General features: G+C 40.9%; 3 protein-coding genes and 1 long non-coding RNA gene across 5 annotated transcripts; 3 read left to right on the forward strand and 1 right to left on the reverse strand.

The window, feature by feature from the left end:
- Positions 1-490: 490 nt before the first annotated feature.
- ddx52 (DEAD (Asp-Glu-Ala-Asp) box polypeptide 52) lies at positions 491-4306 on the forward strand (the record flags this gene model as incomplete). Its single annotated transcript, XM_005751054.1, has 14 exons — positions 491-677; positions 913-1159; positions 1301-1440; positions 1591-1776; positions 1875-2018; positions 2172-2283; positions 2363-2435; positions 2563-2766; positions 2858-2948; positions 3090-3212; positions 3306-3456; positions 3540-3615; positions 3902-3973; positions 4090-4306. Coding segments are annotated over exons 1-14 (1923 nt in total), but the record flags the coding sequence as incomplete, so codon positions are not given.
- Positions 4307-4314: 8 nt separating this feature from the next.
- Positions 4315-4809, forward strand: LOC106456496 (uncharacterized). Its single transcript, XR_001290609.1, has 2 exons — positions 4315-4383; positions 4652-4809. It is a non-coding gene; the product is annotated as an uncharacterized LOC106456496 (long non-coding RNA).
- Positions 4810-5445: 636 nt separating this feature from the next.
- rpl23a (ribosomal protein L23a) lies at positions 5446-7942 on the forward strand. Its single transcript, XM_005751039.1, has 5 exons — positions 5446-5516; positions 6462-6642; positions 6889-7065; positions 7616-7685; positions 7877-7942. Exons 1-5 carry the CDS (start codon positions 5447-5449, stop codon positions 7889-7891), a joined length of 513 nt encoding a protein of 170 aa, XP_005751096.1. The 5' UTR covers position 5446; the 3' UTR covers positions 7892-7942.
- Positions 7943-9571: 1629 nt separating this feature from the next.
- On the reverse strand, positions 9572-16320 carry birc2 (baculoviral IAP repeat containing 2). 2 transcript variants are annotated; one of them, XM_005751042.2, is made up of 13 exons: positions 16197-16320; positions 15060-15883; positions 14698-14978; positions 13376-13678; positions 12926-13214; positions 12133-12232; positions 11908-11986; positions 11763-11811; positions 11126-11368; positions 10912-11010; positions 10380-10535; positions 10232-10273; positions 9572-10102 (listed from the first exon to the last, which is right to left on the reverse strand). In XM_005751042.2, the coding sequence occupies exons 2-13, from the start codon at positions 15151-15153 to the stop codon at positions 9909-9911; spliced, it is 1929 nt and encodes a 642-aa protein (XP_005751099.1). In that variant the 5' UTR covers positions 15154-15883; positions 16197-16320; the 3' UTR covers positions 9572-9908. The 2 variants fall into 2 exon arrangements, with proteins under 2 accessions (XP_005751099.1, XP_005751100.1); XM_005751043.2 differs by having other exon boundaries at positions 16159-16320.
- Positions 16321-16448: the final 128 nt, after the last annotated feature.

Genomic DNA, 16448 nt, shown 5'->3' on the forward strand with positions numbered 1-16448 from the left:
AAAAATTGTGATTTGATGTTACATAAAAAAAAGAAAAAAAAGAATTGCTACTTTGGGTCACTATCTAACCTTAAAGGTTGCTACTGCAAAAATCAGAATGTATGAGATACGCTCTACTCTAAAGTTTCATCAAATACAGTCCTGTGCAGAAGTGTTAGTTTTTAGTCCACTTCAAGATATCAGGAGAGCATCTTTATTATAGTCCTCAGAATGAGTGGCAGTTGCTTTGAACAGCTGTTCACAACACCATGGAAGTAAAACAGTAAAGTTAGTACTTTCAGATTGTTGAATCATGTTCATCTGTTAGTGTCACTTTCACAGGTCACGTGGTTGACCTGTGATTGTATGATTATGAATTGTAACAAATAAAGAAAATCCTTGAAGAAGCAACTCTTACACAATTTTCTTCTAAATCGGCCAGAATTGGGATAATATGGTTTATACACACACACACACACACACGAGAATAATTAGTGTAAAGTTGCCTCACTCGCTGTAACACTCACAGCCCCCAATAGGGGGCGCGAGAGGTGGATGATCCGGATGTTGATTAGTGATGCCTGATCGGGGCACACCACGCTGTTGTAGAAATGGACGCGTTCGAGTTGTTTCGGAAACTCGGAGTTGGGGCTAAATTTGACCTGAAGAGGTTTGGTCAGGACGCCGCTCGGTTTAAAGTAAGCTTTATAGTGTAGCTGATGACGTACTGGATGAAAACAGTTCATGCTGCTGTTAACGAATCGCTATGGTTTAATGCATTTTAGCTAACCTCGAGTTTTGCTGTCCTGCTTGTGTAGGAGTATAACGTTTTAGGCAAGTTGTTGTGCTTAATACATGTATTTGAAGAATTGTACAACCGTAACACTCACACATACATGTACACACACGCTTGTGTATCGTTTTATTTTGTAGCCCGTGAGGAGTCACTCAGAAGAAGCTTCTCCCGATCCTCTCTCTGCGATTGATTATTTTGCCACTGCCAATGGAGCCCAGAGCTGGACCCAGGCACAGGAGGAAGAGGAGGGCAGGGAAGAATATGAGGGAAGTGAAGACGGAGATTCCGACATAGGAGGCAAAAGAAAGCGCAAAGAGGAGGAGAGAGAAGTGAGGACCAAAAAGAAGAAGAAAAAGACCAAAAGCAACCAAGCGGAGGTGAAAGGTAAAGAAGTTGTAGTAGTAAAGGATGCAGTTTTAAAGTGTTCACTATGGAAACCTTGTTATTACAAAAATTTCGAGTGACATTTAGAATGAACATGATCTAGCTGTTCACTCCTGTTTGATGTCTTCTGTCTGGCTGAAGCTGGCGGTGAACTGCTGAAAGAGACGCAGGGAACTGGCATCACCTGGACCTCTTCTTTGGACAGAAAGATCCAAAACCTGCCGAGTGACGGGAAGGAGAAATCTTCGTTGAAGAGGCTGAAGCATCTTCATCAGGAAAAGGTCCTCACTGGGCTACATTTTATAGCACAAAGAAGTAAAATAAAGAGATTCTGCAACATTTTAAAACTGCTTCTTAGTGGTGAAATGCTGTGCAGAACTGCTGCTGTCCCCCTATCCGCCATCGAAAAAGGTATTTCTCTTTCATTTTAGGTCAATCGTATTCGCGCCCAAAACCGCATAAATGTGCACGGCTGTGACATACCCGACCCTGTGTGCACATTCGAGGAGCTGCTGTCCGAGTATCGCCTCAACCCGCGTGTCCTTCAGAACCTCAGAGACGCTGGGCTGAGTTCCCCAACGCCAATACAGATGCAGGCGATGCCCCTCATGATGCATGTAAGCACGCACGCTCGTCCTCATTTCTTTGATTTGGGATTAGTGCACAGACGATGATTTTTCTGAGGGTTTCACTCTTGGTTTGGTTTGTCTGTCAGGGTCGGGAGCTGCTGGCCTGCGCTCCCACGGGATCTGGGAAGACTTTGGCTTTCTGCCTCCCACTGCTCGCTCAGCTGCAGCAGCCAGCCAATCAGGGCTTCAGAGGTGTGATCATCTCCCCAACCAGAGAGCTGGCCAGCCAGGTATGCACCATAAATTAGAAAGTGATCTTTTTAAAAAGTAAGGAGGCCTTTCCTGATGTGAACAACAGCAGCTGGTGATAGATAAAGGATGATAAGTGACTGACTTCCTGTGTTTTCAGCAGTATTTGGTCATTGTTGTTGAATTGTGTTCAGACCTACAGAGAGCTGCTCCGTCTGTCAGACGGAGTCGGGTTTAGAGTTCACATCATAGACAAAGCGTCACTAGCGGCTAAGAAATACGGACCACAGTCAAACAAAAAATACGGTAAGAGATCGTTGGTTCATAGGGGAAGAAAAATAAGTAAATCTCACTGGCTTTTAACTCCTGACGTTTCTGTGTGCAGATATACTCGTCAGTACTCCAAACAGACTCATCTTCCTTCTCAAGCAGGATCCTCCAGCTGTCGATCTCAGCAGGTGACATTTGATCTGCTCAAATCTGATGGTTTTTGTGTGTCGTACCCACTCTATTTGTCTCTTTATTACTTAAAAAAATAAATAAAAAAGAAGACAGATCGATGATGTTCTGGGTGTTGCTTTTCAGTGTGGAGTGGCTGATTGTCGATGAGTCCGATAAGCTGTTTGAAGACGGCAAGACGGGCTTCAGAGAGCAGCTGGCCACCATTTTTCTGGCCTGCTCCGGTCCAAAGGTGCGCAGGGCTTTCTTCAGCGCCACTTGCACGGCAGATGTAGAACAGTGGTGCCGCCTGAACCTCGACAACCTGGTTTCTGTAAACATCGGGCACAGGTACGGCTCTAGCTGAAGAACTGCTTACTGCAGCAAATTCATGCCTTCTTTTTTTGTCACAATAGAAACATGGGTGTTTCATCTTTTTTAGAAATACAGCTGTGGATACAGTAGATCAGCAGCTGCTGTTTGTCGGGACAGAGAATGGCAAGCTTGTGGCAATGAGGGATATCATCAAAAAAGTAAGGAGCTTACTTGATTTCAAATAGAACAGATTTATTAGTGGTTATTGCATAAACACCCATTTAAATCATTTCTAATTTCTGATTATTTTATCTTACAAGCTAAGATAAAATAAAAGAGTCCTCTTTTCTGTGTTTCAGGGCTTCCTGCCGCCCATGCTGGTGTTTGTTCAGACTATAGAAAGGGCACGGGAGCTTTTCCATGAGCTGGTGTATGAAGGCATCAACGTGGATGTAATCCACGCAGACCGCACACAGCAGCAGGTACATCAACACACCTACCACTCCTGTCATTTATTTCCATTTCAGTTTATTTATTGAGTGCTCTCGTCCTCATCGTTTGCTCCTATGTGGCAGAGAGACAACGTGGTGAACAGTTTCCGCTCCGGGAAGATTTGGGTGTTGATCTGCACCGCTCTGCTCGCCAGAGGAATCGACTTCAAAGGCGTAAACCTCGTACTCAACTACGACTTCCCTACCAGCGCTGTGGAGTACATCCATCGCATTGGTTGGTTTGGACAGTGATCCACAAATAATCAGCCTGATGTTTCCACTTTGTCTTTGACGCGTATCACACTCTGTGTCTGTCAGGTCGTACTGGGAGAGCTGGACATCAGGGGAAGGCCGTCACCTTCTTCACAGAGAATGACAAACCTCTGTTGCGCAGGTAGGAAAAGAGCAAACTGAGTTAGTTTTTTTTTTTTCTTCATTCAAACCCATATCCAGCTGTTAACACACAATTTAAAAGGATTTTCTGGATTTTCCATGGACCATCCTATTTGGTTCTTGGTCTCTATCGTTGGTGTTGCTTTTTTTAATAAAATAATTTCACTGCAGCACAATGATTGCAAGTTTAGGTCACTTCTTGCCATTCATTTATTTTTAAAGCACCTTGAATTTAAATACTGAGCCTGTAGTTTTTCCTTTTTTTTCCCTATGCTTCTCTTTAACAGCATTGCTAATGTTATAAAACAAGCGGGCTGTCCTGTACCAGACTACATGGTTGGTTTCAAGAAAATACACAGGTAAGAAAGCTCCATGATTGCCTGCACATTTACAGAAATGTTTCCTTTGATTTAATGCTTAATTGCTCCCTGTTGAGTTTTGGTAAGATCGGTCTGGTCGTTATCTTTTTGTTTAGCAAAGTAAAGCGGAGACTTGAGAAGAAACCTCCCAAGAGAAGCACCATTTGCACAACTCCTCGCTTCTTAATGAAGACCAAAGGCAAAGATCAGAAAAAAGGAAACAAGCGAGCAGCGAGAGGAGAGAAGAAAGGAGAAAACGGAGCTCAAACAACATCACACCAGGAGAAAGAGGAAAAGAAGACAAAAGGACAGGGGCTGAAGAAAGGAAATAAAACACAGAAAGAAGGAAAAGAAGAACACAAAGTGTCTCAGAAAACAACAACAGAGACTTCAGAAACCAAGTTACAAAGGTGGGGAAGGACTTTCATGCACATTTATCCAGTCCAATAAACTACAAACTGCAATCATATCAAACTCTGTTATGTAAAAAAACAAAAACAAAACCCATACATATATGATAAATGACTCTGTACACAACATAAACCAATTTCCTTAGCATACCATTAAAGTGAAAATCTGTGAAAAGTTGAAAGTAGGAAACATTATTGTCAAATATATCACAGAGGCCTGTATGGAGCCAGAAATTGAATTGAATATTCATTCTTTCTTCTTCAACAGGAAAAAGGGGAAGAAAACTAAGCTGAAGGCAGACTAGAGGAGTGCGATGCAGATGGACTGATGAGAAGATTCATTTGCAGTCTGATTTATTGCCAACCTTTACATTTCTGCTTTGTAATATGAGAGTATAAAATAAACTTTTATATGTGTATAAACTTTTTTTGGCATTTTATTACATTTGCTCACCTGACTGAACAGAATTTTGTATATTTGTTAATAAAGATGATGACTGTGAAAGTACATTAAATAGCAACTGGGTATTTTTGATTAGAAATAAACTATAAACTGTAAGTTATTGTACTCTTGAGGGCCAGCTATAACAGACGGTGCCCTAAAATGTACCATTTCTGTTCAACCCTTCACCAGACTTTTTTTTTTAGTGTTCAATTAATACTTTAAGGGTAACTTAAAAAAAAATGGGTATCCATACACACAGATATAATAACTGTTATTAAATCAGGCGAAATTTCTTTATAAATATAAATGTCTTTATATATAAAATTTGAAATATATTTCTTGCCAGTCCAAACTGTTGAAACCTAACTGAAACCTATTTTCCTTCAATAATTACACATACAGCACTGTAACAACAGTCTGGTGCTTAAAGAGAGGGGAGATATGTTTATCTAATTACATAATTATTTTTTCATGAATTTATATAAAGAAAGAAAAGATTATTGTAATAAATTTGAGAGTCATGCAAACAAAGTATTTTCGTAGCAACTTTTCATCAATGTGATAGCAAAAAAGCAAATTTCCGAACTATCGCGATACATTTGCTATGAGATCTCGCCCATGCAATATACCGCAGGAAACCCCGTTCAGTCTTCCTTTCTCAACATGGCACCGAAGGTGAAGAAGGAAGGTTCGTGAATCTACCAGTTTTGAATGAATAAATCGTATATTTTAGTTGAATTGGTGCCTCTATTTATACCGTATGTGTACGGTATAAAGGAATATAGTGAAATTGTTTTGTTTGAGCTCAAGTTATTGCTGTCAGAGCTGTAAATATGTGGATATCTCAAGAGTGTGGGTCCGGCATGTAGACTGTAACGTGATGCTGGCTAAGCTAAGCTAAATCAAACCGCTGTTGATGAAATCGCATGTGTTTACAGTTACATTTATTTAATGTTTTCTTGTTAAGTTGTCTCTTATGGACACGGCTTAGCTAGTTCATCTCATTATGGCTTCATTAACTCAGATATGTCTGCGGATTAGGTGTTTTAGCTCGTGTTAGCAATGGCCTGAGCAGGCTTTAAAACGTTGCATTAGCAGCGCGTGAGAGCATCTCTAAATTTCTTTGATGTTATTGAAAATTTGACTGTTGAAGTTTTAGCTGTTGTAGTCAGTGATACTTCCTGTAACGTAAAAAACCCTGAGAGCGTGTTGGTGTGCTAGTAATCTGCCTTCTGGGTGTTAATACTGTGTGGACGGCAGATATGGTTGTGTGCATACTGAGCAGTAAGAAGTAAACTCCCATGTCTTTTAAGCACATGTATCTTAAGATCATGATTCAATGTAAGTACTGTCTAACTTTGAAATAGCTGTGAGGCAGATCCATTCAGCTTCATTTGTATATAATGCTTATTTTAGTATTTGTGTCAGTGTAAATGTGGCTTTCACTGGATCAGCTACAAATCATTACAGTATTCAGTAGATGACCTGCTGTGTACATTGTGTAAAGTATGTGGGCCACAGGTTGACTTGACAGTGCTGTGATATTTTCCAAAGTGTTCTTTGCCATATCGACAAAGCCTAGAATAATGAACCACTGTCTAATAGTGGTAACTTTCTTTTCTCCCAATCATAGCTGTCCCTGCCAAGACTGAGGCCAAGTCAAAGGCTCTGAAGGCCAAGAAGGCTGTGCTGAAAGGCGTACACAGCCACAGGAAGAAGAAAGTCAGGACTTCTCCCACCTTCCGTCGCCCTAAAACCCTCCGTCTCCGCAGACAGCCCAAATATCCCCGCAAGAGTGCTCCTCGCAGGAACAAGTGAGTTACAAACAGTTCACGCAGGTCACAAACATGGACCTTGGTGCACATGATGGTAATAGCGATCAAAGCATGAAAAAGCATGATTCCAGTTTTTTTAAACTTCTGATGCACCAATCTTAAATTTTTTATAACATGTTTGTAGTGAGCAATAGTTAATAAGCAGTTAACCTTTAATTATATTGTAGAGACTTTGAAATTAAGTGAGGACCTCTGACCAAAGAACTTGTGCATTTTATTTTATAGGTTGGATCACTATGCCATCATCAAGTTCCCCTTGACAACAGAGTCTGCTATGAAGAAAATTGAAGATAACAACACACTTGTGTTCATTGTGGATGTCAAGGCCAACAAACATCAGATCAAGCACGCTGTCAAGAAGCTGTACGACATTGACGTCGCCAAAGTCAACACACTCATCAGGTAGAAATCCTCACACAGGCTGAGCCGAAAGCCAACTTCATACAGACCTTTTCAGTCCTTTACACTTTCCCATGAAGGAAGCATTGACTTCATATATACTCATCATACGCTGTGCAAGTATCTGGATAAATATGACATTTAAGTGGATGTGCTGAAAACAAGACAAACCAACACATCAGGATATTACAGGAAGATTTCCAACCGATGTTATTGTGGAGGGGGTCATGGGACCCTTTTTTTTACCCATTAATTTGTATAGCATTGACATGAGTGTGTGTGTGTGTGTGTGTGTGAGAGAGATTTGTTTTAGCCTTCTGGTAAATGATTTGCCTGATATCTGTCCATCTATGTCCCAGTAATGAATTTGAATTTGCCACATCTGACAGCCAATAACAGCCAATTTGGTGCACATGATGGTAATAGCGATCAAAGTATGAAAAAGCATGATTCCAGTTTTTTAAACTTCTGATGCACCAATCTAAAAAAAACCCAAAACATTCTAAACATGTTTGTAGTGAGCAGTAGTGAATAAACATGCCTTTATGTGCAGGCCTGATGGTGAGAAGAAGGCGTACGTCCGTCTCGCACCTGATTACGATGCGTTGGATGTTGCAAACAAGGTGAGCCTTTATTCCGCTGTTGACTTTCTGAAGCCAAATCAGTCATGTGCATGTGATGTAAACTTTATATTTGCTCTGAATGTCTGTGATGCATTCAAAGGAACCACTGATGCAAAACAGTGCAGATACAGATGTGACGACTCTGTTGATGAACATTGTGTAATTAATATCCTTTTTTATTTTATTTGCAGATTGGCATCATCTAAACAGCAGTCGAAGAGACTTGTGGAATAAAAATAAATATTTGTATAAACAAGCTCTTCAGTCATCTTGTGTGTTTTTTGGAGTGTAATTTACACCTTTGACAAACACTTGAGTTATTGTAATTATGATTCAGTTAAGCTGTGGAAATACTGCTCCATCCTGAAAGTGAAATGTGTGCACTTTTCTTCAGCATAGATAAGCACTGATTATTTCCTAAGCACATAAATTTAATTATCAACCTGTGAGCGATTGGCTGTGATCCCTTTTTTATGCCAACACTTACATTTGATAGCAGTTTCTAATTTTAGTTTTTTAGTACAAATCTCAGTGCTTTGATGACGATGAGAACCTGCTAAATTTATTAGTTTATTAAGCTCTCCTGATAGCGAGTTTGAGATTACTGACTGTATTTACGCATTTTATAAAAGTTTATACATGTTAATGATATTTTTGGAGCACAAAAGAACACAGTAAGAAGAGGGGAAATTTGTGATTTAAACATCTGCTTGCTCTATTTTCAGTTTAAATATTTGTCAGTTATACATAATATTAGCAGTGCTCACCCATTCCTGGTTCACTCCACAGCAAAAGAGTGAGACAAGGCATTGTTGCACGTTATGGCAGTACACACAGAAGTATCACAATCAGTCAAGATTGGCGACCAAAGATCATCCACCCTTTCACTCAGCAATGGCTCACCACAGAGATGTGTGCCGAGTCCTCTCCTATACACCATCTGCACCAGCGACTGCATCCCAAAAGCCGATCTCCCTCCCCTATCCATAAAGGGTGACTGCATGGAGAGGGTACCCACATATTCGAGGACCACAAACACATCAGCCCTGGTGAAGAAAGCCCAGCAGCGCTTCCCATTTCCTGAGGGTTCTGAGATTTGAAAGGCTGCAGACTGACCTAATACATTCTTTCTATTGAGCCACAATCGAAAGTGTGCTGGTGCACACTATCCCCGTGTGGTACACTGCTTGTACAACAGCCGATAAAAAGAATAAAGAGGGTCATCAGAACTGCAGAGAAGATGATCGGCTGTCCACTCTCCACCCTGGACTCCATTGTTGGCTCTAGATGTCTCTCCAGAGCCTGGGCAATTATAAAAGACCACCTCCATCCTAACCACCACCTCTTCAACATCCTGCCCTCTGGAAAAAGGTTCCGATTCATTAGGTGCAAAACCAACAGACTCAAGTACAACTTTTACCCATGGGCTCTCAGAACCATAAATGCAAATTAAGTTGTTTTTTGTTGTTTTTACAATCATTCTGTTGCTGCTACTTGCTATTTATTATGTTGTTTTGTGTGTGTTTCTTTTTGTTTCCGTGCAATATTTTGGCAGATGTGCAATTTCCATCATTCAATGACCATAGCCCTTCCACCCTTAATTATTTATTATATTATCTGATGCAGTTTCTCTTTGTGGCTTAATTTAAAGAGTGAACATATGGCACTCAGCTTGCACTGACACTTTCTTTGGCACATGCAGGTTAATGTTTGACAAACTAGGACAATTAATATATCAACAGCAGTGAAAGCAATGCCACTACAGTCATGATCGTTGTTTAACAGCTATCATCCTCGATAGAATCCATGATTTAAAAGAAAGGTGCCTTTTTATCTCAGTAGCAAACACATCTATTGCATGAATGAAAAGACCACAATAACAGATGTAACTCTGAAAGTGATTGTTTTATTAAAATTCAAGCATGTCATTTGTAGACAGATTGCACTGAACATTGTGTTTTCATCTATTTTCTGACTTGTTAAGTTTAGGGTAAAGTATAAGTAAAAGCATGAGCATTACAACTCTACATCACTTTCAGATACGGTTAGTCTGCGAGCTTCATCTCGTTACGTAGATTACAAACTTGTGAGTCATACAAGTTGGGAAAAAAAAAAGGAAAAAAAAAAAAGGTGTGCAATTACCCTGCCACCCTTTCCAATAAATATAAACTGTAGCCTATTAATTAGATTTACATGATAAAACTGTGACAGCAGATCTCCTGCTTATGAGAGAAAGGTTCGAACTGTGCCTTTAACAAGGCCTCTGCAGATCGGGCACTTTCGCAGTGATGGCGCACACTCTTTACACACCACCAGGTGTCCACAGGGGATGAAGACGATGTTGACCTCTTTATCCATACACACCTTGCATGTACGCTCCTCCTGTAGGCGCCGCAGCTGCTCCTCCATTGGGAGGTCTGTAATACAAAGGAGATTTTTAAAAAAGAAAAAAAATTAGGTAAATGAAGAGATGGTAATTAAACAGTAAAGTGAGTTGAACACAAAACAATTTAACAGGACAGTGAGCTCTGCTTCAGGCTACATACCTGAAAGATCCTGGCTTGGCGATGCAGCTTCGTTCGACTGAGCTACAAGCAGAAAAGACAGCACGCACTTAACCACTGAGCTACAGTTTGATCACCGTCATGGTTTCCAGTGCAAACCCGTCTGTATTTGAACTGCTTACACACATACCCATGAGATCTCTGAGCAGGTGGACGTCATTTTTCTGAATCCAGTTGCGGAAGACCTCAGCTGCCGCATTTCCCTTTGTGAGGATGAGCTCTATCAACCTGGCAGTCTGCTGCTGGGCAGATGTCTGAGCCAGAAGACCGCTATACTCCTCAGCACCTGCAGGTAAAGAAGGGCACACGTGAAACACTTTAAACAGCTGAAATAAAAGATGCAACAAAATATTACACTGCTGCACCTCGAGTTATGTTGTACCTTTATTTAAAACTGAGAAAAGAGGCTACCCAGAAATCCACCATCTGATTTAACAGTATTTGCCCCTGACACCAAACACTCTAGGTTTGTGCATCCGCACCAGGTGCAGGTCTTTCGTCTCCATGTTTTTAAATCACAAAAATGTAACTCTGGCTCTATGATTCGGGTTTTGCTGACAAAATTATGTTTCCGATTTTCATTTGTTATTTAACCAAGAACGGATGTGAATTCAGACAAAAATTGTGTTTGTTGAGATATGAGGGCTGAAAAATGTACATACTCAACACATTCTGATCTCTTAAATGCTCAAACAGTGGCTCAACACTCTTTAGTCGTTGGATCAAAGCTGCCTGGTGTCTCTTCACAAAGGTGAAGCCATCTGAAAGGAAAGGAAAGGAAAGATTATCATTTCACTGCAACGGAACACCTAAACAGATTTGATTTTACATTTCCAAAAATTAAGGGAGTGAGAACAGTATCAATGTCAACTCCACCTGATGCCATCGCCTCTGCCAGCATCTCTCGCTCCTCTTCTCTTTTCTGATCTTCTGCACTCAGCAGGTCTGAGACCAGCTCCTGGACTGTCCTGTAGTTCTCTCCACTGGTCAGGATTTTGCTCTGGACGGTTTGCTTGACTAGACTTCGCTCAAAGCCCATCTCTAAAGCAGACTTTATCACGGGGGTGTTCATCATGACGGCATCCTCAGACCGCTCCTCTCCAGGACCGAGGTGAACCACTGAGTGAAGAGAAAGCAGACATTTATGGATTTCAGTTTTAACAGAAAACAAAGAGCACCAGTCTCTCCGATCAGAATATGAGAACATTTTTATTCATCAGACTCATAAAATTGTTAACAATCCTAAATCGTTTCTCTTCTCTCAGTCCTCCCAACATCTATTTCACTTTTAAATAAGGACTCTGCTCAGTTTAAAAGGTCCGGAATCACATTGTTGTGCACTCGAATGTTTGCTGCAAGTATATTATGGTAGAATTCATTTTTATCTTGTCTTATTTTGCTGGTTAAAGATCCTATGTGGGACAATAAAGTTTATTCTTTTCTTAAATATTCTTTTTGGGGAGATTTTAACAAACCTTTCAAAAATGTAAAGAATTTCATTTTCCAAACTCACCTGGTGGATCCACAAACTCTCTGGAGTTATTGTCTCCATTTGTTAAAAGCTATTGTGGAAAAAAGGGAGAAAACAGCATTTTTTTAATGACTCATTCCAAACCACATGTTTGAACTAAATCTCAGATGTGTTTGTCTTTACTAACTTGCTCAAAAAGCCGAGGAAATCGAGCTTGGATCTGGTGAACAAAGTCTTGTCCTTTCTCCTGGAGCAAATATTCACACCTGCAGTTAAAAGAGAGGTACAAGAATACAAACATTCATGAACCACCGCAGGTACGCACACCATTTGCCTAAGCAGCGCTTTTCTACAGCACACTGTGTTCTGGATAAAACTGACGACAAATCGACTTTACAACAGCAGTATTTACCGAGGAAACCACTTAGCATGTTCCACCCATGGATCATCTCCAGACTCCCAGCATCGCAGGCCTCCATCGCAACAGAAACACTTGACGTCATCATTACGACCTTCAGGAGGGGCAAACAAAGAGCTTTCAGTTTCAGTAAGAAGCTTTGGGCAAATTTAAGAAAGGGGGGAAGAACAAAACACACACACACACACACACACACACAGAACTTCTTTTCACTTCTTTCATTTTGCTTTCAGCTCAAAAGCACTGATCTCATCACATTGAGATGCTTTCGTTTCGTTATGACACTTGAGTTTATAACCAGGTGTCCCCCTTGATATATTTTATTTGAGGACTTTCCAGTGAAATCAGCGAAACTCTATAAGAAAAACTCTTCTGTGGAACTCCCTCAAAAACAGCAGGAAAACCCTCCGAAGTTACTGGCATTACAACCACTTCATGTAAGGGAAAGATTCTGAGTAAATTTCCAGGAACATTATCACCTAGTAAGCATTTCTTATAATGACCAAAGTCAAACGAAACTTTTTCCATCTGTGATTTACACGTGCAAGGGTCTGACTTTGGCACTAAAAACATACAAATTAATATGGTTTTTCAACCATATTAATTTTTTTATATTGAAACTAGCATTAACTGCCTTTTTGGCCACTTTAGAGGAATACAGCACTTTATTTGCAGACAGCAGCCAATGAGTAGCATAACCTCCCAATAAAAAGTTCCACACGTCAATTAATGAAGGTAAATCAGTCAAGGTCACTGAACAGGTGTGTCTCTTTGACAGCATCCATACCTACGTAGTAGAAGCCAGCTTTAGCCAGCTGCTCTGGGCGGACGGGGATACGTGATGGCCAGTTAACAAAAGTGAGCAGCCTCTCCTCACTCTGCTGCATGGCAGGGTTGGACACATTGGTGAGGACTGTGGCTCCTGAAGACATCTGGGAATTCGCAGCTAAGGATGCAGTTGCTGCTGCACCAGCTAGCGACACGTTGTCAGCCCTGTCACCTCGGACAAAGCGACAGTTTGGATAATGTCTCTGGTGTTCAGATAATGCTCTGTCCCCTGGCTCCCAGTTACTTAGCTGCAAAGGGGAAGAAAGACAAAACCAAACTTCATCAGTTTGGTGTCTGAATGATGTTGCCCATCTTTATAATACTGCCTCATATTTTTATATTGTAAAATAACTGTTTCAACAAAGGCCTTTAAGCAGAACAAACCCAGTACAAACAACAACACACACACCTGTCCTCCACAACTGAAGCAGGCCACTCGATCGCCCTGCCCTAGGTAATAGAAGCCAGCTTTGGCGAGTTCAGCAGGCATGATGATTGAGAGCGTCCAGGAATGGAAGGTGTCCAGGCGGTCTTGCTCTCTGCGCATGGTTGGGTTGTGGCATGTTGGTCTCTGGTGGGACATGTCCTCAACACCTCGCGAGCTCAGTGGGCTGGAGGGCGGAGGAGCAGAGAAGGCCATATTCAGGTAGCCAACAGGCTCTTCACCTTGGCTTACTGCTGTGTTAGCAGCAGCTGGGCCGGGACCAGAAAGCTAGATAAAAAAAATAAAATAAAAAAACTTAGACAGCTCAGTGCCTCTGGGCACTAATCTATTAATCTTACTGTGAAGAACTATTAAGAATAACTGTTTAAAAGAAATTGAGAGAAATGTAACATATCAATAAGAAAAACTTTAATTTAAAAAAAAAAAAAGACTGGTTACTTTAATCTAACATCAAAGGGATTATAACACTTGTAAATGATTAATTTAATCTAATCTATCCATCTTTGAACAAGGCATTGTGTTGCCTGTGAGTCATCATGTTAAAAAGGTGACTGATCATTAGAAAAACCCTTTGTCAATTATACTAACACAGCTGAGAACTGTTCTGATAATAGAACAATAAATTTGCCCAGCTGAGCCTCAAAATTCCCACTTCCTCAGAGGTTCTTGTTCTAATAATGCGTACCACTACCACCAACTGAAAACCAAAAACTACCTCTAATTAGAATAGGAAAATGTGGAAGATGGTGTACCACCCACATTGGAGTCTCATTAAATGATACTGCTAAAAGGCTGACTGAGCTCGTTTGTGAAAGTAGCAGTACACAGAGTTGTGTTAAAGTTCTCAATGTTTTTGGAAATTACTTGATGGAATAACTAATTTCTTGACTCAAGAATATTCTGGCAAGTTCTTTACTATAATTTCTATTTTTATAGAAAACTTTTAGACTGATCAAATCCACAAAGGATGATCCTCTAGACCAGGGGTATGAAACGTTAGTCCTCGAGAGGCTGGTGTCCTGCAGGTTTTAGATCTACCACACCTGAATCAAATGATTAGTTCATTACCAGGCCTCTGGAGAACTTCAAGACATGTTGAGGAGCTAATTTAGCCATTTAAATCAGCTGTGTTGGATCAAGGACACATGTAAAACCTGCTGGCCACCAGCTCTCGAGTTCCCTACCCCTGCTCTAGACCACAGGTTTGAAAAAAGCCATTTCTAAGTGACTCCAAAATTTGAGTGGTAATAACTCTTATTTGAAGAAGCATGCATTGATGATCTTACTGGTATCGCTGGGACAATGCGGAGAGGGGAGAAGGCGGAATGAGAAGAGGAGAGGAGGTTGGCTGTAGATGGGAGGCTCTGGATGAAGGAGCAGGAAGGAGAGAGCTGTCTGTGTTTCTCTGTTGGACAGTCGCCGGGCTGCCAGCCCTCAGCTGTCACGTTACATCTGAAACACTGCACGCGGTCACCCACGCCGGTGTAGAACCAACCTGCTCTCGCCAGACTTCGTTCGGTGACCGCAGATGTTGGGAATCGAGCAAAGGTTGAGATGCGGAAGAGCTCTAGAGATTAAAAACAAATTGTTTGAGTTTCAAAGGTAAGATACAAATAAATTCAAAAGAAAAAAAAATGTACATATATACCTGAGGAGTTATCATATTGCAGTTCAGGTGGAGGCCCATTGCGAAACAGACCCATTAAAAACTGATTGTTTTTAAGCTGAAGAAGAGTTTCCATTTTGGGAATTTAGTGTAGTAGATAAGGAAAAAGAGATGTCCCTCTGAGGGAGAGGGGTTTGAGAAAACCCAAGGTCTTGCTCTCTCACACAAACACACTCAGTAATGCCGAAGAGGTAAGCAGACGAATGGATAAGGATGCAAAAGAGGAGGGAGCTCTTAGCGAGATCAAGATAATTAAAGCTTAAGAGCTCTTGTGCAAAAAAAAAAAAAAAAAATCTTAGTTTCACCACAACCATGATGCAATCTTTAATTGCATGCATATTACCTATGCCTAGCAAAGAGGCACACCTGAACCTAAACATTTAACTGCCTAAATGTCAGCATCTCTCTTTTAGCCACAGTTAACGCAGATGAACGTCAAACAAAATCCATCCTCTGCAGTAATGACACAGGGTGAGTAAAATGCACACGTAAACATGACATCACCCAGGATCGTTATGCACGCTTAGGAAACACATATCTGACATGCCACCAAACCGCTCCAACTCAAACATATAGCATATGGTTATGCGAACAAACAAAACATGTTAAAAATTTGCCTCTAGCAGATGTACACACACACACACACACACACACAGACCAAGGAATTCCTGCTCTCAAACCCCTCCCCCCATCTTGGACATCCCTTTTTGGGGGTGTTTAAGGGTTCATAATTCAATAAAAACAAAACATTAAAAAAAATTAATCCTCCAGGGGTAACACGAGTGCCTCCTTTATATCAGCAGAATCTGTAAATGACAAGAAAAAAACATACATAAGACATGCTGTAGTTATGTTTCATGGCCATTTCAGCAGTGAAAATCTTGCAGGCTCAGTTGATATAAAATTACACGGCAGGTCACAGAAACGAATGTCAAACTGTTTTGATGCTAAAGCTTAAGTCTCCAAAGTGATATATTTGAAACATAAAATTAGGATCGATTCCTGTCACTTTCGAGAGCAGTTTCGGAGCAAAACCATTACACAACAAATGGCAGCTAGACCTTGTGACAGATCTACTGACCTTCATGTGAAAATCGCTGGAGCGATCCTATAACCCACCTGACACTGACTTCTTAATAAATCAAAACTGAAAGTGCGAAGATTGACAAGGAGAGCCCGCATTCAAACGTGGGCTCTCATTCTTGGAGAAAAGGGATAAGACTTGCTGTAAACTGCAGTGGCAGGTACGGTATTTCCGCCAGGTACTTTCCAGACCAGCTGTCTGTAATTACGCAACAGAGTTCCTGTCTTAGCCATTTAATGTGTCCTAACAATTAACATGTCAGGTTAGGAGGGCACTTGGTTTATTTA

This window comes from Pundamilia nyererei, unplaced genomic scaffold (genome assembly GCF_000239375.1).
Source record: "Pundamilia nyererei isolate P.nyererei 1_Seehausen unplaced genomic scaffold, PunNye1.0 scaffold00297, whole genome shotgun sequence".
NCBI classification, from domain to species: Eukaryota; Metazoa; Chordata; class Actinopteri; order Cichliformes; family Cichlidae; genus Pundamilia; species Pundamilia nyererei.